This window comes from Hermetia illucens, chromosome 3 (assembly GCF_905115235.1).
Source record: "Hermetia illucens chromosome 3, iHerIll2.2.curated.20191125, whole genome shotgun sequence".
NCBI classification, from domain to species: domain Eukaryota; kingdom Metazoa; phylum Arthropoda; class Insecta; order Diptera; family Stratiomyidae; genus Hermetia; species Hermetia illucens.
In genome coordinates, this window is record NC_051851.1 from 27,160,527 (window position 1) to 27,184,046 (window position 23,520).

General features: G+C 44.5%; 1 protein-coding gene across 2 annotated transcripts in view; it reads left to right on the top strand.

Moving 5' to 3' along the window:
- The window catches only part of LOC119650921 (disintegrin and metalloproteinase domain-containing protein 10), a 649,135-nt gene that overhangs the window by 409,765 nt on the left and 215,850 nt on the right, over positions 1–23,520 (top strand). For both annotated transcript variants that reach the window (XM_038054147.1, XM_038054146.1), the window contains exon 4: positions 8,819–9,306. In XM_038054147.1, coding sequence (XP_037910075.1) covers positions 8,819–9,306 — 488 coding nt within the window. The remainder of the gene's footprint in view (positions 1–8,818; positions 9,307–23,520) is intronic.

Here is a 23,520-nt window from a genome sequence, read left to right on the forward strand (position 1 = left end):
CGATCGCTATATGACTGCAAAAGCAACGAAGGGCTGCCGCCACTACTATGCTACGGTGTGTAGGAATATACAACATGCCGTTGATTTGATAGACAGTTGGTACCTCAGACATGCTCTTTCAGTCAATCAAAATGAAACCACAATGGTATTATTCACAAAAAGGAGAAAATTGGATGGACTTTGCCTCCCTGAGATGAGGGGTACTACCCTTCAACTCTCGGAAGAAGTGAAATATCTGGCAGTCAGTCTAGATAAAAAACTTCTTTAGAACAAACATGTAGAGGTAAAGATCTCACAGCTTATGAGCTGTGCAGACGGACATTTGCCTCATCATGGAGACCCATGCTTCATGTGGTAATGTGGATATACGTTGCCATCATTAGGCGGATATTCGTATATGCATCCGTAGTGTGGTGGGTTAAGGTGAGACAAAAAGGTTTTCACCGTAAACTAGCCCCCTTGCAAAGAACTGTGTGTCTGGGTGTCACTGGTGCCATAAGCACGACATCTGGCGCAGCTGTGAATGCACTACTCAATTTGCAGCCCCTGGATTTATTATTCATTATTATTCAAGGGACTGCAATGAATTAGATTAGATTAGATCTATGGGGAAACAACGGATGTGGGGGCACAGAGCATTGGAAGAGTTACTGGAAGGACTGAATCCAGTTCTTACAATGCCTTCCGATTCTCGTGTCCCCATCTGTTTGGTAGAAGAACTGGGAAGTCCCAGAGGAATGCGTGGCGGGGTATACGGAAGTCTTCTACACCGATGGCTCAAAAACAGAACAGGGGTGTGGAGCCGGAATCTACCTCCCGAATAAAAACGAGAAGTGGGCTTTCCCTTTGGGACAATATGCAACAGGTTTTCAGGCTGAAGTTTATGCGATCCTAAGGGCGGCAAACTGGGTGATTGGCGAGCGGGTGAAGGGCAGACACATCGCAATCTGCAGTGATAGCCAAGCTTCATTGAGGGCGTTGAGCAGTCCTTTGATCATCTGGAAAATCGTTGAGGAATGCAGAAACCGTTTGAAATCTCTCTCTATACTCAATACGGTGGAACTAATCTGGGTACCTGGTCACTGTGACGTAGAGGGAAATGAAATCTCGGATGCTTTAGCGAAAGAGGGGTCAATCTCCCCTATGCCGGGACCGGAACCGGCAATTGGAGTATCAGTAGCTTTGGCTAAGTCTGTTTTGAAAAACTGGGAACAAGGTTCCCAAAATGACAGATGGCAGAGCCTAAGTGCTCGATACACCAAACCTTTCCTGCCAGAACCGAACATGCGTACCGTAAAATTTATCCTGCCGAAAAGCAGGAGGACTTGCAGGTGTATTGTGGGCATTAATAATAATAATCGTTGGCGCAACAATCCATGTAGGATCAGGGCCTTGAAGTGTGTTAGAGCACTTCATTCAAGACCGTAACGGTACACTAGGAGGCAATGTGGTCAGCATTGCGCTCGCCCGAGATTATTACCCTGATTTGACTCAGGTACTCATTCACAGCTGAGTCGACTGGTATCCGACGTCAAACCACGATACAAATTCCACTGCCACCAGTGAGATTTGAACCGCGACCTTCCGTACGACAGCCTTGCGCTCTAACCACTCAGCTATCTGGACACATTGTGGGCATTGACAGGCTATAATTCACTAGATGGGCATATGTTCAGAATAGAAATTACTCAAGATAATGCGTGTCCCTCCTGTAATGAGGAAGTGGAATCCACGGAGCATTTCCTATGTGAATGCCCCGCCTATGGACGCATCAGGCATCAGATCTTTGGTGCCGATGTTCTCCAGTTGTGACGACTTACGGAAATTCCGCGATACGTTAACGAATCCGGAATATTCCGTTAGACGGGTGTGGCGAGTATAATGGGCCAACACGGCCTGAGTGCTCAGAAGCTGTAACTTCTCCCGCAACCCACACACACACATCATCCAGAGTATGGGGTACCCTTTTCACCTTCTATTTTGAAGCTTTCGGCGTGCCCTATCAGGATAGTCAACTACTGAAGTTTTCAAGTGCAGTTTTGTTTAGTTGAGCTGCAAGAACCGCACGCGATCTTTGAACTAATGGGTATGCGGTCTAAAGAGACGAAACCTACTAAAGAAATGTCGCCCAAACACCCGTCCAATTGACTGCGAATTGTTTCCGCTATAAATATTGATGTTTGCCTCTACATAAAATGTCTGAAGTACACACAAAATATATTCTTGTATATATGTTTTTGCTTTTCGTCAACTTGGTAATTTTTTGGCCACCTGATCTATCGATTAATACATTATTATAGAAAGCATGATACCTCTCAATAAATGTAAATAAATTGTAAAAGGTAATGGGGGTTAATCAAATCAACACGCTATTGCCTGAATCTACTCAATATTCAGCGTTCACGCTAATAACATCTAACAAGCTTGACTTCTAAAAATTGTTCTCAGCAACGAATTACCTATTCGGCCTCCTTTCTGAAGGTTCAGATTCTTTCTACTAAACCAAAAGAACTCATTAATTAAATTTTAGTTGAGATCAAATTTCAGACAGAAACCCCATTCTCTGCTTTAATTTCCGATTTTAAAAATTCAGCAATCATAAAAAGCATGTTACTCCAGCAACAGAGCCGAACAAAATTCCTCTGGTCAGCTGACTTGTCAATCCAACCTAGTTCAGCTGTCCAGTGTCTCGCTAATCTGTCGGTCCTTCCTTCATCCAACTAGCTTCTTTTCAACAGTAAAATCCCCACAATAGCCCAGCATTCATATGCATAGCATTTCGCCTTGGCCCGCATAGCCTTTAGAAGTATTTTTAATAACTGTATATTATTAATCATTATATCATAATCAGGTCCAGGATGAAGGCAACAACAAAGGTTAATGATCATTTTCGAAATATTTAAATTTTTTTTTGCTATTACTGGCAATATCTAAATGAATACAAAATTTTCGGGAAGTTCAAAAAGCTGAAGCGTTTTATGGATAAATTTGTCAAAGCAAAAATAGAAATGATCATCCAAATTACTTTCAAAATCAGTAAATACCGAGATAGGAAGTTACGAAATGAAAGGAGGATAATGTTGGTGTCGATGGAGGCTATGTAAGAAAAGGGAAAGACGCTGCGTATTAGAAAATTACTCTCTTGTACTCACAGGACAGTCACAGGACAAAGCAAACCAAATGATGCACCTATTACGAAGCCGCACCTACTCCCTCGACGATTACCTACCTTGTCGTGGTGAAGTAGTTCAGTAAGGAAGATCTTCCAGGAAACGGGAGGTGACACCTGAAGCCAAGCGGTAATCAAAACCCAAAGCCAAGGTGTGATTACCGTGCCGAGGGCTGAATGGTCACAGGGGTTAAGATGTGGCCGGAAACGGTGAACTCTGGATACCAAGCGACCCCCAGTTTCAACTAGCCTTGTCTCGGCAAAATGAGGCTCTCCCGAGATCGACCTACTTTCCCCGATTAAACTGAGGCTTTGGAAGTCAATTATGAAAAACCCAAAAACGTAAACCTGTTAAGCAAACACAATTAAAACTCGATCGAGACGATCCAACTCCGAGTGAAGGGGCAACCCTAAGCTTTTCGATGGAGAACCTGAGTCTAGACTCAAATTCTCCACTTACTCAGGTGGGAACCATTCTAATTGGGACCCAGTTCTTAACGGACGAGCCGAAGCAGGCCCCTTCTCTCAGCACTCCTGACCCCAGGCTCCAATCGGCGCCACCTGCTGAGGCTAAAGTCTTGCCCATGGGTAAGCACCTGTCCACAGCAAACGACCTTCGGGCAAACGGCCTTCGGGCAAACCGCCTTCGGACAAACCGCCTCCGGGCAAACCGCGATACTGAGCAGTGTGAACAGCTTAGGAGGAAACTCCTCCTAGCTATAAGGACTGCATCCGCGCCAGGCATTAAACTTTGCTTTGAGTCGGTAGGTGTATACCAAGCAGTACTGCTGCTTGAGGGAGGCTCAATGATGTGTGAGAAGATGCGCGACTAACCTTGAAAAGGGTCTCTGAGATTCGATCCTTCAAAAAGTGCTTCCTCTAGCTTCCAGAAGAAGAACCGTGGGTTCTTGGTGGGGTAGTCAGGGGCCTCAACTTCCATCATGGTGACCTGTTGTATGCCAGTGAAAGCGATCGACTTCCAGGCTAATTTGGTTAACGACCTATGTGATGACGACACCAAATCGGCTAAGCTAATTATAAAAAGTCAACAGGGAGATAAAGAGATACTATGGTGCTCTGCATACTTCCCCTATGACGCAGAAGACGTTCCCAATGGAACAATCATCACAGCTATCCAATATGCCAAAAGTAGAAGCATGGGAGTAATGGCAGGATGTGGTGTCAACGCTCACCATATATGCTGGGGAAGTTCGAACATCAATGCAAGAGAATCGAGACTACTGGAATATCTAGTAGGAAACGATTTCCAGATCCTTAATTTGGGTAATGAACCCACTTTCTTCAACGTGGTCAGGCGAGAGGTCATCGACATCACGGAGACATCTCCTGACATCGCGGTTCTGATCGGAGAGTGGAGAGTATCAAACGATATTTCACTCTCGAATCACAGACACATTGATTTCGTAATGGGTATGGATCCACCTCCACCCACTCCATTTCGGAATCGGACAGATTGGGTGATGTATAAAATAGAATTGAGCACCTGAATCACCATCCCTGGGAAGCGCATCAAATCCATTGCTGGAATTAAGAAGACAACCCAGATGATCACAACCGAGAGAGTGGAATCTCTCATACAAAGTAGTATCACTGGAGCGAGTAAAGTGGACATTTAACTCGTTCCATAGATACAAGTCTGCAGATCCGGATGGCATTATTCCTGCGCTAATAATAGAGGGAATGGATGCCATGAGTCTACATATTCGGAATATATATCGCGCATGCCTAGCACACGGTTATATTCCAATTAAATGGCGTGATGTGAAGCTGTTATTCATTCCCAAAGCAGGGAAACCATCCTATACAGATGAAAAAAGCTTCCGACCGATCAGTTTAACGTCCTTTTTGATAAAAGGACTAGAAAGACTAGTAGATCGGTTGGTAAGGGATGCACACATTCCTAAGTGGCCACTTTGCCATAGGCAACACGCCTACCAGAAAGGCAAATCTACGGAGACAGCACTCCATAAACTTCTGGAAAAAATTGAAAAGGCGATGTTGGAAAAAATACGCCTTAGGCGCATTCATGGACATTCAATTATTCCTCATTCGCGGCCATTTGTGATGCGGCAAGGCAGCATGGAATCGAACCGCTGCTAATCAGTTGGATCCTTCACATGCTGGAGTGGAGAAAAGTCCACATATCGGTCGGCCAGAAGTCTATTGAAGCAGGATGTCTCAGGGGCTGCCTCCATTCTTATGGCTCTTGGTAATGGATATCCTGCTGTGGCTCCTGGAGGACAAGAAAGTCTTCGCGCAAGCATTTGAAGACGACCTAGCCGTAATAATTACCATCAAGTTTGCGGACACAGTATGTGCCCGCTTGAAAGCAACTCTGCATGAAATCCACAGCCGGTGCCTCCGCAATGGACTCACGGTGAACGCTAGGAAGACTGGACTAGTAACGTTCACTGGGAACGTCATGTGGGGCAGCTATACGTTACCCACCTTAGCAGGGGCAGAAATCCAGCTGGCACAAACAGTCAAGTACTTAGGAGTCGAATTGACGTGGAAGCACCATATCCAGGAACAATATCAGAAATCCTGCAGATTGCTTTGGTGCTGTAGGAATGCGATAGGTAAAACCTGGGGACTTGCACCAAAACGGATATACTGGATGTATTCATCCACAATAAAACCATTTTGATGTATGCATGCATCGTCTGCGAAAAGCAGTCACCGACGCATATAGGCTCGATACCATTGGGGCGCAGAAAGACGGCCAATTACACGGTCATGCGTCTATCTGGAAATTCCTTGGCAAACATCCGGTAGCCCTGATGCCGACCGATCATATGGTTTCCAGATTCATCTTTGGAAAGACATACACTGTCGTAATCACCGAAAGAGAAGAATGGTCTACAAATGGCCATGAGTCTTTTCAGATTACAGGCTTAATAACGGATCAGTCATGGAGGGTGGGTCGGGCACAAGGGTGTTCTCGAAGAATCCGATTATAGAACTGACCCGACCCCTCGGAAAAATGACGACCATATTCCAAGCGGAGATATATATTATTTCATTGGCAACAGAAGAATGTCTACGACAAAAATGGAGGGGTCGCACCATTCGAATCTATTCCGACTGTTGGGCGGTATTATCAGCACTAAATAGAGACATCATATCAAGCCAGCCAGCCGTCTATGTGCAGCTAATTTGAGGTGGAGCAGGAGACGGCCCTGCATTTTTTATACAGCTGCCCGGCATCCTCAGATCTCAGACGTAGACACCTTGGCAAGGTTTTCTTCAATGAAGGATCTCCACACTCTCTGCCTCTGGAGAATGTTATCAGATTCGCTAAAGCCTGCGAACACCGTAGGCGAGAAGCCATTGAATAGGCGATTTACGGGGATAGTACAACGGGCCTCACAATGGCCTGAGTGCTCGCTCGGAGCTGCGGCTGCCCCCAGTAAACTAAACTAACTAACTAAATAGCACCTGGGATTCCAAGACCTGGTCTAGGAAAAACAGCTGAACATCAAATTTGGTGCAGCTACTATCATACCCACCTTAGCGATATTTTTCAATTGGGCTTCCCCCACTCTAGACCCTGAGACGAGTATGGAGTAGATGATCGGCTTTAAAGGGGTGAATGTGAAGAAAATTGAAAAAAACTTATACACACAGTTCCACCAGAAATAATTCGAAGAGCGAAAGCGCCTCCGTATACTACCCACCAAACAAGGGTGCGATGAATACAGTCCTATTAAGATGAACATTGAAACTCTTTTTAGATCTGCTGATACGGAAAATGAACTAAATGAAAACATGCCGCCGTATCGAATCTCCTTAAAATTATGCAAATACATTTAAGCGCCATGAGAAAGTAATTTCCAAACCTGCTTAGAGTCTTACAAACTTTCTTCAACTTTCTCCAACATCATTTTTCAAATTAACTCAAAATCAAGACTGTAATACATTTTACTTCATCAGCACTTGAAATGCTCGACATTAGCTCTTATTAATTTTTCATTATTTTGTAAAGCCCACTTGAGCCACCCAAGCTATCAAGCCAAGTTTCATTTTCAAAAACTCTGTTAAGCCTCGTAATCTGGCTTTCATGCGAATGTAAACGATGTCATAAAAATTCAATTAACCATATTTCTCCTCAACAATATCTTAGCCGTCTTCGTTTAGCAAATCATAATCTTCTCCATGACCCCTCTAATGACTACTGCCATGCATTGCCATCACAGCTCTGTACACAGAGAAAAGAACAAGAGAGGTCCTTAACATCATCAATTTCATACAGAACCTAAGATGCTCCTTCAGCACTCATGTTGGCTCTCCTTGGCCTTCTTCGGTTCTTAGCCGGCTTGTTCTGGGGATCAGGGCTTAAGTACCTACAACACATATATGTACGTACGCTTGTATCACCATTTCCATCATCATTCTCATCCAGATTAACCAGGCCCTTCTCCAGGAACCGATTTCAATAAAACGTTTGGAATGCCTCATATTCGGCTCTCACTTCATCCATAAAACGATTACAGATTGCTCCCATCATCAGCGGCTGTACAAAAACGTTTCAATTTCACTTCACTTCAGATCCCACATACTCCTTGTATGTGATTAGTATGAGGAACAACGAACATGTGCCGGAAGAGTGAAAGGGTAGGAGGAGCCCCCATTGTGAGGAGCCACATAATCGAAATAACTTAATATAATCACTCCTCGTGCTCGTCATAGAAAAGCCAGGCAACGAGAATTTGAACCACCACTCAAGGAGGTACGAAAAGACGCTGCTTGTTTCCAATTAATCGATACGCTCTTGTCTTGCCAACTTCAGCCACCTCCTCAATGGGGTATTATCTTGCGAACTCTAATCTCATAATCTCGTCATTGGGAATCTCACGCGATGTATTCCCAGCTCAAGTTTACGGACCGAAACGCTTCAAGTTTCAAACGTGTCGGTTTGGATTTGGATCCTTTTCTTCCCAGTTTCCTTTACTATCGTTGTCGATTCCGTCGATCGAGTCCCCATGAATGTGTTACGAAAAATTAAACCGAAATCCTTCCTCTCCGTGGAGATTAACTTGAACTCCCTGATTCGATTCCATGGAACTAATTAAAAATATTTCATTTTGTCATCATTCTCGCCTCTCCTTGAAGCTTGCCTTTGTCCTGATGATACTCTGGTTGATAGAATCATTGCGTCTTCAGGCACGACCGAAGAAGGGAAGGATTCCAACGGAAAATCAACTGAGTTTAATGGGGTTTTTTATGATTGTAACAAACGTTTTTATGTTTATTTTGATCCTTTTGTATTTGCAAGTTATTTTAAGTTATCTTAACCTGGGAATATCATAAAAGTTCAGGATTTACTGTTCTTTGAATTGCGCATCAAATCTAAAAGCCAAATTTTATCTTACATCAAAAAAAATTCCAGTTGCAAGGACAAACGTTTATTCGGTCACGAATACCAGAAAAGATTATATGATACCAAGGTTTACAGTGTTTATGCTTCAAATATCCTTCGAGGAACGAATTTTAAAGTGCAAGGACCTGTTAGCCATCCTAGGTTGATGGTATTCCCCTAAAATGGTGAATCCTTACATTTCATCCACAGTATTTTGCCATTCAGCTCCAATCAACTACAATCACTCCTCTTGTTATTATATTTTCCAGATGACGAGAACTCCCACGTGCATGCCATCCTTACTCACGATAATCTCCTTGATGGAACCATCGATACCGCAACCGAGCATTTCTACGTAGAGCCAGCCCATCGATATTCCAAGGAACTGCCTAGGACTGGTGTACATTCAATTGTTTATAAATTAAGTGATGTTAAAATGGATAAATCTCCGGATGACTTGACATCAACGTCGTCGTCCTTATCTGCTTCGTCATTCTTGACGAACCATGCGGAACATTGTGCCAGTGAACGGCTGCGAAAGAAGCATTTCTTTGCCGGTGGAAGTGTACATTATGAAAGTATAGCTGACGATAGGAAAAAGGAGCAACGGTGGTGGGAACCTCAAAATGGAGACGTGGAGAAACGGGGACAAAATATGGGCGGAGATATTGAGACGAATCAAAAGGAAAGCAAGAAAGATGTCTCGTCAAGGACAATTTTGCTGCATAACCGACATAAACGATGGCTTCCGGATGAGGTAATTATTGATTTAGTTTTAGACGAAATTTGATATTATTGCCTAATTTCTGGATACCCCTAATATTGTAAAAATATAAATTGCACAAAGCCTTAAATCTAAAAGGATTGTTGCACTGGCATTGAGAGGGTGCCAGGTAAAACTGGTAGATTAAACTCTAAGCCCGTGGCGTTAACATCACCGCGTTTCATCATGAAGGACTACGAACCGTACTCCATTTCGTCCACTCCAAAGCGTCTGCGGTGCATTTTAGTCTTGTTCTTATAACAGTAGCATTTCCGAATTATCCCGATTCAAAATTAAATTCGAAACAGTTGGTCAATTGAGGGCACCCACTTGGCTCCGCCCCGGATGTCGAGCTTGAACGAGTGCTCGCCTCGTTCCAGAGCTCTAAGTGGATATGGTGGTTACAGCGGCCTCCGAGAAGCGTATACCCGAATGAGGACCTGTGAACACCTCCACTCACCATCTCTGCGGGGCTGGCCGTGAACCCCTCTCGTTGGATTGTACGGTGACCTAGGAAGATGAAAGGCAAGGACTGCGACCACGATGGATCGTCGCGAGTCATTAAGGCGACCTTTCGAACGTGCTTGTTGACCTTGTCCTTCTGGCACGCGATGCACTGTCTCGCCCAAGAGTTTACATCCTTGTTCATGAACGGCCAGAAGTATTTATCAGTGGCTAACCGGTGAGTCGTCCTGATGCCTGGATGCGCAAGATCGTGCATTGCTTTAAATACTTCCCTCCGGAAATCGGCCGAAATGAATGGTCTGGGTCCCTTATCTGAGGTCTCGCAGAGTAAATAAGAGTTTGAATGAAAAATAGTAAACTCCTTCAATTTGTATTTGGAGTTTGCCTCCAGACTCTGAAGATCTGCGTTGTCTTTTTATGTACAATCGACCGCGGCAGGGACTGTGCCCTCCGAGACTCGAGACAAACCATCTGCAACAATATTGTCTTTTCCATACTCGCGTTCGATATCAGAAGTAAACTGGATGATATAACTGTAGTGCTGAAATTGACGAGGGGACGCTTTATCAGGCTTTTGTCTAAGTGCGAAAGTAAGAGGCTTGTGGTTTGTCGGCACAGTGAACAGCCTGCCCTCAAGGAAGAAATGGAGGTAGTTTATGGCGAGATATGCGCCGGGTAGCTCTTGATTGGTTGCCAGATTTGATTCACCTGTTGGTGAAGAACGCCGCCTAGCGCCGTACCTGAGGCATCGACAAACACAGCTGGGGTGCATCTGGTTGGGAAAATGCCAGGAGTATTGCAACAGCAACAATCCGTTTGACCGACTCGAACGCATGGAGTTCTCAGCAGACTACGCAACCTCGCGGGAGTCTTCAGTCAGTCAGTCTGGCCCCAGACAATTAGCCGTTCAGAATAGTTTGGTGATGAGCGACCTTGGGCAAAAAACGGCGATAGAAGTTTAACATGCTCAAGAACGTTCGTAGATCCCTTACCGTGGTTGGTAGGAGAAAGCTCTTTATCGCCTCAACCATGTCTGGGTCACATTGGATACCGTCAGGGGTTATCAAGCGCCCCAGAAATTTTACCTGCCTTTGGACGAATCTGCGACCTTAAAGAGACGTTGAAAAATGTACTCGAGATGTTCCAAGTGCTCAGAGTCTGAAGAGGAAGCGACCAAAACATCATCCATGTAGACGAAACAAAAGTTCAAGTTTCGTAAGGCAGAGTGAATGAATCTCTGGAAAGTCTGCGCAGCGTTATACAAGCCGAAAACTATCGTAGGCAGCACGAAGAGTCCGAAAGGTGTGCAGATACCCGTTTTCGGAATGTTTTCGGGAGTGGCAGGGGTCTAGTGGCACGCCTTGGCTAGATCCAAGGTTGTAAAAACACGGCAGTTCGTAAGCGATTGAGCAAAATCATGGATGAATGGAATATGGGTCTGAATCTGTCTGACGCCTATAATCTCCACATCACTAGCATTCGCCGTTTGGCTTAGGAACCAAATGAAATGAAGCGGACCAACAGCCATTAGATGGTTGGCAGATACCGTGTTTCATCAGGTTTTCAAACTCTTTCTTTGCAACAACAAACTTCTGGGGTGAAAGTGGATGTACTTTTGAGAACATTGGAAAACCCTTAGTGTTGATGTGATGCTGCACATCGTGCTTAAATGCCTGGCAGAAACTACTTTCCGTAGTAATGTTGCGATACTTTCTGAGGAGTGCGCGGATACGGTGGTCGGCAACGTCCTCGAAAATTATCGAAATTGTGTCATTTTGACATGGAAAAATTTTCCCTGACGTCTGTAATGAGGTTGCAGGGTCTATTAATGCCTTGTTTTGCAAGTCCACCAGCAGCCCATAGTGACACAGTCTGTGCTTAATATAGGGATGCTAATGTCCGCGAGAACGAAACGCCAAGAAAACGTTTGGCGCAGTCCGAGCCTCACGTCCACCTGCCTATATCCATAGGTGCGAATGGGAGAAGAATTGGCGTAAGCTCATCGACTTCCCGATTTGTGTCTCGGGAAACTTCCGTGACCACGAGGTGCGTGTACACTCTGTGCACTTCGTTGGCCGTGGATGACAACACCTCGAGCGATCCCGAGTCCGTGCATGCCAAAAAGGCGCGTGTGCTCTCCGGGAGTCGTTGCAGCCAGCCAGACTTTAGCACCTCAGAGCGACCTTATCTTCACTCAGCTGCTTCATTTCTCGTAGCAACTGGTTAGAGCACGGTCGTCTAGCGTCAGTTCATTCAGCAAGTGATTAAGCTTTCCATCCTCACTCACTGAAAAACACCAAATCAGCTGCTTCTTCAATCGGACGTACGAGCACTCCTCCAGTACGTCCATGACGAGTTCATTGGTCTCCTCGTCTAGGCCAATGAGTGCGTGCTTGAACCTAGTGGCGTCCGCCATTACATCCGCCAGTGCAAATTGCGCCTCCAGCTGGCAGAACCACCTGGCCAAATTGCGTCGCCAAAAGGCGCCTTAAGCGCGAATGCCACCAGTGACGGCATCGCAAATCTAAGGATATCATAGTCTTGTACAGTAAGAGCTTTGACCTTATAGTGAAACGTTTGGAGCGAAGCAGTTTTCGTAAGCTGAAATAGGCTCTGTCTGCAGCTAACAATCGTGCGCGAAATTCATCATCATAGCTGTTATCGCTCTGATTTTCGACCCTAGATTTTTATCAAATTTTCATCGGCCTCAAAATTGGTTCTTTGTTGATGTTGTTGGTTCTTTGTTCATTGACAGTGATGTTGCTATTATGTATTTCGTCTTTCCTTCATTAACGGGCAGCCCAGGATCTCGTACCGCCTGCTCGATCAGGATGAAGATATACTGTACATCTCGGGTTATTCTTCCCATAATGTCAATATCGTCAGTGTAGGCCAGTAGTTGGGTGGGTTTGGAGAGAATGGTGCCTCTTGCATTCACATCTGCATCGCGAATCACTTTCTCCAAGGCCAGGTTGAAGAGGACATATGATAGGGCGTCCCCTTGTCTTAGACCGTTGTTAATGTTGAAAGGTCTCGAGAGTGATCCTGCTGCTTTTATCTGGTCTTGCACATTGGTCAGAATCAGCCTATTAAGTCTTGTCAATTTCGTCGGGATACCAAATTCTCTCATGGCCTTGTACAGTTTTACCCTGGCTATGCTGCCATACGCGGCCTGAAAGTCGATGAAAAGCTGGTCCAACTGCTGTCCATATTCCAATAGTTTTTCCATCGCTTGCTGCTGAGAGAAAATCGGATTTTTTGCTGAGTTGCCTGGAGTGAAGCCTCTTTGGTATGGACAAATGATCTTCTGGGTGTTTGGAGCTATCTCACCTAGGATGATAGCGGAAAACATCTTAAAGATGGTACTCACCCATGTGATGTCTCTGTTATTGCTGCAATGCGCCATATTCCCCTTTTAATGTATGAGACAGACAATGCCTCGTTGCCAGCCATCAGGCTTTGATTCGCTGTCCCACAGCTTGAGCATGAGGTGATGAACCGCTTGCTGTAGTTGGTCGACTCTATATTTAACCAATTCGACTGTAATTCCATCGGCTCTTGGCGACTTATGGTTTTGAAGCCAGTGGATTGCACGCACTGTTTCTTCCATGCTTGAAGGTGACAGTATTTTTCCGTCGTCTTCAGTTGACGGGACCTCCAACTCGTCGATATTTTAGTTGTTGAGCAATTTATCAAAATACTCAACTCATCGCTCTAATGTGCCCTTCTTTCGGGAATCAGTTTTGCTTCTTTGTCTCGGCAGAATGAGCATCGAGGTTTATAAAGCTCCATCCTGCTGACTTGTTGGTGAAACTTTCGCGTCTGGTGGGGTCGCTCCCTGTACTTTTCGAGTTCACAGATCTGTTCGTTCTCCCAGGTTTCCTTTTTCTATCTGTGAAGACGCTTCTCCGCTCGACGGGGTTCGTGATAAGTCTCTGCGCGTGCCCGTGTTCTTTGGGAATGCAACATTATTTGGTATGCGGCATTCTTCCGTTCCGTTGCCAGCTTACATTCATCGTCAAACCAGCCGTTCCGGCTCTTTTTGCGACTGGAGCCAAGTATGTTTGTGGCCGCATTTATAATAACGTTCTTCAGGTGATCGTGAAGATCATTTGTTGATGCTTCATCTCCAGGATCTCTGTTGATTGCGGTTATTGCGGCATCTATTTCGCTCTTATAGATGTTACGGAGGGCTGTGTTGTGGATGGCTTCAGTGTTAGCTCTCACCTGATTGTCAGAGGGGACTCTGGGTGGTGTTGTTATTCGAGCTCGGAATACCATGCCAACAAGGTAGTTATCCGAGTCTATATTGGCTCCCTATATGTTCTGACATTCATCAAGACTGAGAGGTGGCGGCGTTCGATCAACACGCGGTCAACAAGTGGTCCCGACTGGAGAGGCCCACGTATGTTTGTGGACCGCTTTCCGCACAAACCAGGTACTCCCAACAACCTTTTGTGTGACACTGCTAATTGAATAATCCGCGGGAAGTTATCATTTATATTTTGATGTAAGCTATGGGAGCCAACATATCGCCTGGTGAAAAATCGTGGATCTAATTTCGGATCATTCATTTGATCATTGATTTGATTTGATTTGATCAATCATTTGATTAAAATGATTTGCAAATACCCTGTAAATGCTCTTAAACCGCTTTAGCCAGAAGTTGTGAATCTTATCAACTTCTGTTCTGCCTTTCCAAGGCCTGTTTCCACGTCTGCTTCAGGTGCGTATGGCATGGTCATTTCAGGGAAGGCCCCGCATGAACGCGTAAGATGTGGGAGGCACGCTCTTTCTAAATTTCAATGGCTGGGTTCGCTCCAAAAACTTCTCCAGAAGTCTTCTGCTTGGTCCAGATTGACTTTACTTTAACAACCTGCGTTAGTGAGATTTTTCTAGAATCTCCGTTGGTTTTGGAAGAACAGGGTGTTGTCTGTCCGTCGCTGGAAGTTCTTTTTTTGCGTGATACGGTCAATCTCCTTTCTCAGGTGTGTATACCTCCCTGTGTATACCTCTCTTATTCGCTCCAAGATGTTGATTATGGAGGCCGTGGCAGCTGTAACATAGAATCTGTGTAGCATTGATCTCGCTGGCCAGACGCTAGCTGATTGACGACGTTCTGTTCCAGAACATGACTTAATGCCAGAAATCGGGCTGCATCATGGAGTCGGTGTCTGTACCCTGATGGATTCCGTTCCAAATCCATGACACGGTAATAGGCGCGGACGATAAATTCATTGAGTTGATTCGTCGAAACCATACGACGCCTCGGTCTTCCGTTCCTGGTGGTTGACGGCATAACGGCGAAAACATCCAAGGCCAAAGAGCCACTCTGATGCCGTTGAGCGACTCTCATCCGTGTTGGCTACTGTTTTCGTGTCCCTGGGGTCCCATTAAAATTATTTATAATTTCCCCAATTTTGTTCCCACGAGTATTGGGGAAACAGTCAACCCTGCAACAGAGCCCCAATGTTGCAATGCCCCATTGTTACCTCCATAGATAGGGAAGGTATTTGAGGGGAGCCGCTGAGATACAGTGTAACGTCGCTGCAATTCATCCGACAGGCGCGTCGATTCCTTCACCCCGGATTACGGATTTTTTGAAGGAGTTTTACTCCCCCGCAAAGAGAGGGGTTTAGGAGGATGAACACATCTGAAAATGTTCTACTTGTCCGCGGCTACTTGTTTACAAGATTACCTTGCGATATTCGTAGTTAGTCCGGTGGGCCATGCCATTATCCGCAACCCATGACACGCGCCTAGTCGCATGCAGCTCTGCTTTTACCATTCAGGTCGAGATTAACCTGGCACATTTTTTTTTAAACCATATTGCCACCATATTACCTCTAGGCACGTCCTACACCAAAAATCATCAACATTTTGAAGGAAAACACAATAACGCTTCCTCCCCAATTACAGACAAGAAATACGAGTTTACTTGATCGGGACACCGGCCTGGTACCCCTACGCAAAGTGAACGGAAGGCGGAAGTGGCAGTAGATAGGTCACACATTAAAGAGGGACGTCAATTGCATTGCTAGCTACGCCATTAGTTCTCTGGCCATGGCTTTTTTATATCTCTGGTGAAATCAATTGTACATAGTTTAGCTGCTCGAATTTACAGTGAAACACTAGTAATAGATACGATCTTTGAGTTGTCATTTTAAAGTATCTTAAGCGTCTAAAAACGGCTGACAATGAGAAACAGTATGAACAATTAATGGAAGTCCTAATCATGCCTCTTTAACCATCTTTAGAAAATTATTTTAAATGAAATGTGGGAAGATTAAGATAGGTACTTCAAAGAGTATCACTAACCATATTTTATCCTAGTCAAATAAGAACAGAGTTGGACTCGTTTCGCGAAACCATTCACAAAGACTGCACTCCTTTACATGAAAAGCTAAAATATCTTCACAAAAAAACAACAAAACCAAAATATCATAATCCCTTTTTATCCAATGCCCATGGGGAATAAAAGATACGCTTGTTGTTCCAGTTACTAACAAGCTCCTCATTTTTATTACGTGATGCTCCTGTATAAAACGCTACAAATTGAGTTTGTTAAGTCCAGTGTTCAGGCGAAATATAATAACAAAAGGTCAGCTTCGTTGGAAAATATGCTGATGTGTTATTTTTATCTTATTTTTTCTTCTGCATAATCCGCGTCTCTCCCTGTAAATTGCGTAGCACATAATCCCGAAAACACCATCGTTTCCCTATCTCCATATTATTCTCCCATCACGAAAATGCTTGCTGCAAAAATTGTGAAAAATATGAAATAAATTAAGAAAATATAAAATGAATAAATCCGTTCTCAAGGAACCTTGATTTAAGTCCTTAAGCCCTTTTCTACCGTTAATCCGGTGCAAAGCAACCCTTCTCATCAATTTCAACGAAAACATCTAAAAATATCCACTATCGGACAAATTTCTCCCCTCTAGGTCATTATAAGCTCTCACGTTTCCTTAGCAACTCATCTAAAAATTATATCGTGGCTATCCTTGAAAGGTACTAGGATAAAATGGCGAATTTACATTAACTTTAAGATAAAAAGACCTCAGAACAACTGTAAGCCACCATAGAAGCAAATGGAACCTTTCTACTGCATCCTTGCTTTCCTTAAAATTCCGCATCCTTGCTACGAGTATCCTTGAAATGCGATACGAACCACAAGCTCTAGTTAGCTCTTTATACAATTCTCGTGCACTTTTAGCTTTCGCCTCCTTTCTCAACTTCTTCTGGTTCAAGGAAGTAACTTTTATGGGTTAGCCCAAATTAGCAAACCTTGAAGTATTTCGTCCTAATTCAGGTTTATTTCGAGAGGTTGTATCTTCGCTATGATAAGTAATTAAGAGCGGAATAAAGTTGTTTATGTGAGTAGATGTTATCCAATATAAGATGCTAAGAAGCAACACAGGTGGTTCCTTTCTGTAGGAAAACATAACAGACGAAGAAGAAATTACTCTTTCTATGGACCTTCAAACCTTTTTCCTTGTCAGGATTGAAGCCTTCGAGGTAGATAATGTCACAAGAGTCAGCTATCGTACATATGAGATGGATGATGACTTCAGACGGGCGATTTGCCTTCAAGCTTGTGTCGGCAGGAATATGAATTTCATCTGAGAAAATTTTTTACTTAATGTGTTCTCAGTAGACAGGTAGGACCTACTGCTTTTTACTTCATTCCCAAACTACCTTGCAAATAGCTGCTTCCGGACACATATTCCCCTGTACCATTCTTGTTCATTGTAAGGCATACTACCAAGCACGTTTAGAGATGGAGCCCGAAATAGGATTGACAGGATTTCCTCCCAAAATGAATGCAGTTGGTGGATGAATGGAAGGATGAATCGCAGGAGATACATATTTTTTTCTTTCTTTTTGGAATCTCGAGAATACAGGGTACATCGATTCCAACAAATTTCTTGGTCAAACAGGAAGGTGAAAAAGTTTTCATTTAATTCACAGAAAAACTTGACACGCCGTTGTTTATAGTCTCAAATTCTTAAAATTTGCGATGTCTCCACCGAAGTGGGCGTTCGTTCATAAGAAAATTAGTATAAACCAATCTAACAGCTAATCTGATTATTATGACGAAGATTCCATAATCCCCTCCCTCCCCTGTCTTTTCAAAATGGTTACATCAGTTTATTATTAAATTCACTTCGCTGAGTACCCGTCCTCCTATTTCTTGGAATTGAGAATCTTCAAAAGGCACTGACAAATCTATTATCGGCGATTTTACCTATTTAAACAAACCCTTTACTTCTTTTCTGTTTACCACAGAAACACCGCAAAGTATTGCATCATGAGGTGTGCATAGCCTTAGTTACCTTTCCATCCGCCAGCGATTGCAATCCTGTACCATCGTCGCCTTTTTTGTTTCCCACCCTACACTAGTTAATCCTCGCTACCATGTTCTCCTACTATCGCTTCCCAATGTCTCTTCCCTTCTCTTGTAAAAAGATATGCTTCGGTCCTTCCAGACTACCTTATCGCAGCGGGAAAAATTAAGGAAGGTGTTCAGGCTAGACCTCCACGTATTTACACATCCGCCAATACCCCGTGTGAAATTGCATAAGATTGTATTTTATCTCTCCGAGTCTTCTATAGATCTTGATGCTGGAAATTAATCATCGAGTCCTATCTACGCGTTACCATCGACCTTGTTACCTCAACGATTTCCTCATTTCTTCGTTTTTTTCACATACCGATCAGAGCCACTGCGCATTCTTCATGCGGTCTTCCTATAAATCGTGCTCACCTTTTGGGCATTTTATCTGGTATTCGAATTGCATAGATTGCTATAACGCTCATCACTATAGCTTTAAATAGCCTATAAGAGTATTTCGGGCTCCCAATATTTGGCCTCATCCTTGGCAAAACCATGGTGGCATTGGACGCCTCAATAGAAGTAAGCTGTTCATACTTTTTAAAATTCAGCCCAGCATATATCATCGTTTTCATCTTGTTAGTTTCTGACACAAACCATCCATCCAAGGTACAACTCCCCGCCAAAAGCACACATCCTCACCCAAAGCACCAAAAGCACACACCCCTCAGCCAGGGCGGAAACCCGAAAGCTCGCAGTGCAATGGAGCATGCGAGATAGCACGAAAGCTTAAAAGCTTTATCATGCTGTCTAACTCTAACAGCCAGAACCTATTGGGAGGGTGTCCCACTTACTACTACTCTCGATTGCGGAAAAGAAAAAATGTTCTGAAATCAAAACTAACGGTTATATTTGCTTAATATAATCATATTGTGTATGCACCAGGCAATCTCTGAAACCCTTCTGAAAACACTGCTCAGAATAAGGGTCGAAAATGTGTCGCGAGGGAGAGAGAGAATTGGGTGGGGGAGAACAAATGAACCCTGTTTACAGTTGAGGATACACTGTGTATCGAGTCCGCTACGGGCGGGGGTCGAGTCCCGCACACTGTATACCAACTCCGTTATCAACGTGTTAGCACGTCTGATTTGCCTTCCACGAATGAAAGACCTACATTTTTCAGCTACTTCTTTGTAGTAGTGGTTGATTCGGTTGAATAGAACTTCACATTGACGAGAGAGTTTACAAAAGCAATAATTGCTATGTAATCGAAGCAAACGACTATCGTAATATTTCTCTTATGAAAAACGTTGAAGATATCATAATACATGTTCCTACTATTGTAGCCTCCATTTGACAGAGTTGAATGCATTTTCCACATTAAGGATAATCACTGCGCGATACTTGTTGGTCTGTGTTCCGTGCATTGAGTTTTCAACCAAGCCAATAACCAATTTCATAGGTTAGATAATCTAACTCTACAAAAGCCACAGTGTGCTGGTCCCAAGCCCAGATAAAGGAGAAGGGTTTGAGGCAACGCACAATGTACTATCCTCATTAAAACAAAAATAAAATGCTGAGAGAAAGAGATAAATAGAGTATAGTTGGAGTTATTCCACTATGCTAAATACTACTTGATCTCTCTTGGTGACAGGTCCCGCGACAGGTCGACCAAGAAAATGCATACAAAGTCGTTACAGACAAGAAGATCGGATTGAGTCACAAGCCTCGGAAAAATGCTAGAGCGTCCACCTCATTCGACGCGACAGGACTGGCCCCGGTCCTGCCGAGAAATGGGCAAGGGTTCCTAACGCATGGACGGCATCAGGACGTAAACAAGTTAATCCGAACAAAACAAGCACGTGTCCGCACGCGAAATGCTGGTACCCCAACTCGAAAGACCGAGAAACTCACAAGAGCCCTTCGGAAAAGGCGCATTGATATCTGCGTTCTGCAAGAAACCCGATAGTCTGGTGCCAAAAGCTGCGACATTGAACGCGAACGCGTTAAAAATGGTTTGGAACTTCTCCATTTTGGTAGCCCATACACTCAATATTGTGTTGGCAGTGCCATTTCAGAGGGTTTCCTTAATGCCATTAAAGATGTCGAACGATTTAATGATTGGCTGATGAAGCTCACCATTATACTAGCTGATCGCACTATTCACTTCTTCACCGCGTACACACCACAGACAGGTCGACCGGATGCCGGGAAAGATGCCTTCTGGCAACTTCTCGATGAAAAGACTTGTAACGTGCCTGCTGACGACTATATCATCATTGCCGGCAACCTTAGTGGTAATGTGGGTGAAAAGGCAGACGGTAACAGGTGCCATGAGGGAAAGGGGTTCGGAGCGCGCAAGGAAGGTGGCGAGCAACATTTTACAACCGTCACTGATCCTATGAGACCATCGCACCTCAACATCGGGCATGGATTGTCGTCCTGCGAATTAAGCCACCGATAAAACAGCGTGAGGAACACTGGGCCGCCGCTCAAAATGGGAACGCTCATGTTCGCGATAACGAAGTGCCAAGAAAACGCTCGTCGAAGTCCTAGACTCATGTCAACCTTTTGATTCGAAAAGCGGGAAGAATCGGAACTTCAGCACCACGTAGTGACGCCGGGTCAAGGGATCCTAAATTGCCAGGCAACTGCATTTCGGGTAGTCGTTTGCAGAGCTCCCGGCAAGTGTATTTTTCGAAAAAGTATATCTCGTGGTCTTTTCGTCGAACCAAGGATAATACCAGCATAGCTCGGTAATTGTCGAGGATTCTGACGACCTACAAACCGATCACTCTTTTCGGGAGTCGGATCTAAACCGTGATCTACTTGCCGAACGCAAAGCACCGACTGCCTCTATCAATTTACAAACGGTGCCTGCTAATGCTATCACCATCTGCTGCAGCTGAATCACCTGGGTTGACATGTGACGAGACATTTTGCAAAACAACGGATCACAAGTGGATCTTGGAGATGTTGTCTGCGTGGCCGCCAACGGGTCTAGAGGCTCCAAATTTGCTCCGAAAGTCACTGCAGCCGCAAAGACTGTTCGGTGCCGACTTTATCACTATCCAACTGCTTTATTTCACGCAGCAGTTGCGTTGGCGCACAGTCACCAAACGTTAGTTCTGCCAGTAAGTGATAAAGTTCTGCTGTCTCACCCACTGATAAGCGCCTAGTGAACTGCTCCTTCAATCACTTGTAGAAGCAGTTGTTTCGCACGTCGAAGACTTGATTTAATCGTGTGGTGTCCATTGTGGGACGCTTGAACGCATTTCGTTTCAAACTAGCGGAATCAAGCTACCGGGTTCCTACACCAAAACAGTGACACCCGTATTGCCACGGCAGTTATTGATTGACCTCCCTCTATTCTGTCTGTGGACATCCTTGGGCGAAGTGAAGCAACCCGCACGCAAAACCGATACGCGGGGGAAACGAGAGCTGTACAGAACGGAGGAAAGAATAAAGGAAAAGAATCCTTCCCCCCCCCCCCCTCTTCTGGCATTTTCTTTTTATTTAAATGATTTACGCGAATCTACCATTAACTATTTTATAATCATGCGGCAGTCAGAGCCAACAATTCACTTGGCAGACACTATTGTATCTGGCATCAGGACAACATTAATCAGCTCCGGAAAACCTTTCTGAAGGGTGCACAAAGCCGATCCGAGTCCACGGCAGAAACGGAAATAATTTCGTCTTGTGGCAACATTAGGCCGAAAGTTATCTTGGTGAAATATTACGGACTCGGACATCATGAATATTCGCCTCGGCGTTGATGTTCCTGATTGTCCGAACTTAACATACGAGCTCTTTCGTTTCAGCTTATCGTAATAAACTTGTTGTGCAAAAGACAAAGATTCCTAAACGTGATATTGACACTTCACGATACATCAAAAGTCAGCTGTCGCCGTTAACCATCTGTGGTACCTCAGCTGAATAAACCCAGCTGCCTTCGAAGTTTGCCACGAGAGCCAATAGCATCGAATCGTAATAACGTGTAACCTTATAGTTTAGTTTCAGTGTTCTCAGGGCCGAGATTTCAATCCAGACGCATCACAAGCCCCTTACGTACGCATTTCAGAAGAAAACAGATGAAGCAACGCCGCGACAAACCCGGCGCCTAAGTTTCATTTTGGAGTTCACCAAAAATATAAAACATATTCAGAGTGACAAAAACAAAGTGGCTGATGCGTTATCGAGGATAAAAGTAATCAGCTTGCCTGTCACAATCATTGCTGAGGAATTTAACAGTGGTCAGCAAGAGGATCCTGAACTCCAGGTGCTATTGAAATCAAACAGAAAGTCACTGAAGCTCGAAAACATTTCATACGGTGATCGAAGAAAGATAGTGTTCGACACTTCCCTGGGTTTAGTTAGTTTAGTTAACTGGGGGGAGCCGCAGCTCCTAGCACTCAGACCATTGTTAGGCTCATTGTACTATCCCCGTAAGTTCCCTATTCAATGGCTTCCCGCTTACGGTGTTCGCAGGGTTTAGCGAATCCTAGAACATTCTCCGGAGGCAGAGAGTGTGCAGATTCTTCATTGAAGAAAACCTTGCCAAGGTGTCTTCGTCTGAGATCTGAGGATGCCGGGCAGCTGCATAAAAAGTGCAGGGCCGTCTCCTCCTCCTCCTTACATTGGCTGCGCACAGCCGAAACCACTACTCCAATCTTTTCAAAAGCCCTACTAGGGTTTTCATGTCCCACTTCTTAAGGGACAACAAAAATGCCGCTCTAGTGGCCCTAGGCTCCTTCACAAGGATTTTCGCTTGCCGGCAAGAGTCCAAATTTCTCCACTCAGTTGCGTGAATCCTTGCAATTTCACCCTTCAGGGTAGACTTGACCGTAGATGGTCGGATTCCAAGAGCTGGTTCAGCTGGAACAGATTCGAATGGTGCGACCCCTCCATTTCTGTCACAGACATTCTTCTGCTGCCAATGAAATGGCATTTATCTCCGCTGGAATATGGTCGTAATTTTTCCGAGGGGTCGGGTCAGTTCTATAATCGAATTCTCCGAGAACACCCCTGCGCCCAATCCATCCTCCATGACTGTCCCGTCGGTGAAAATTATTAGGTCTGTAATCTGAAAAGACTCATGGCCACTTGTCGACCATTCTTCTCTTTCGGTGGTTACGACAGTGTATGTCTTTTCAAAGACGAATCTGGAAACCATATGATCGGTCGGCATCCGAATGTTTTCCAAGGAATTTCCAGATAGACGCATGACCGTTTGATTGGCCGCCTTTCCACGCCCCAATGGTATGGAACCTATATGCGTTGTTGGCCGCTTTCCGTTTCACCTCCAAGTGAATGGGGGGTAAATTTAGGATAGCTTCAAGTGCCGCAGTCGGCGTAGTATTCATTGCTCCTGTAATACTTAGGCAACCAAGTCTCAGAATCTGCGT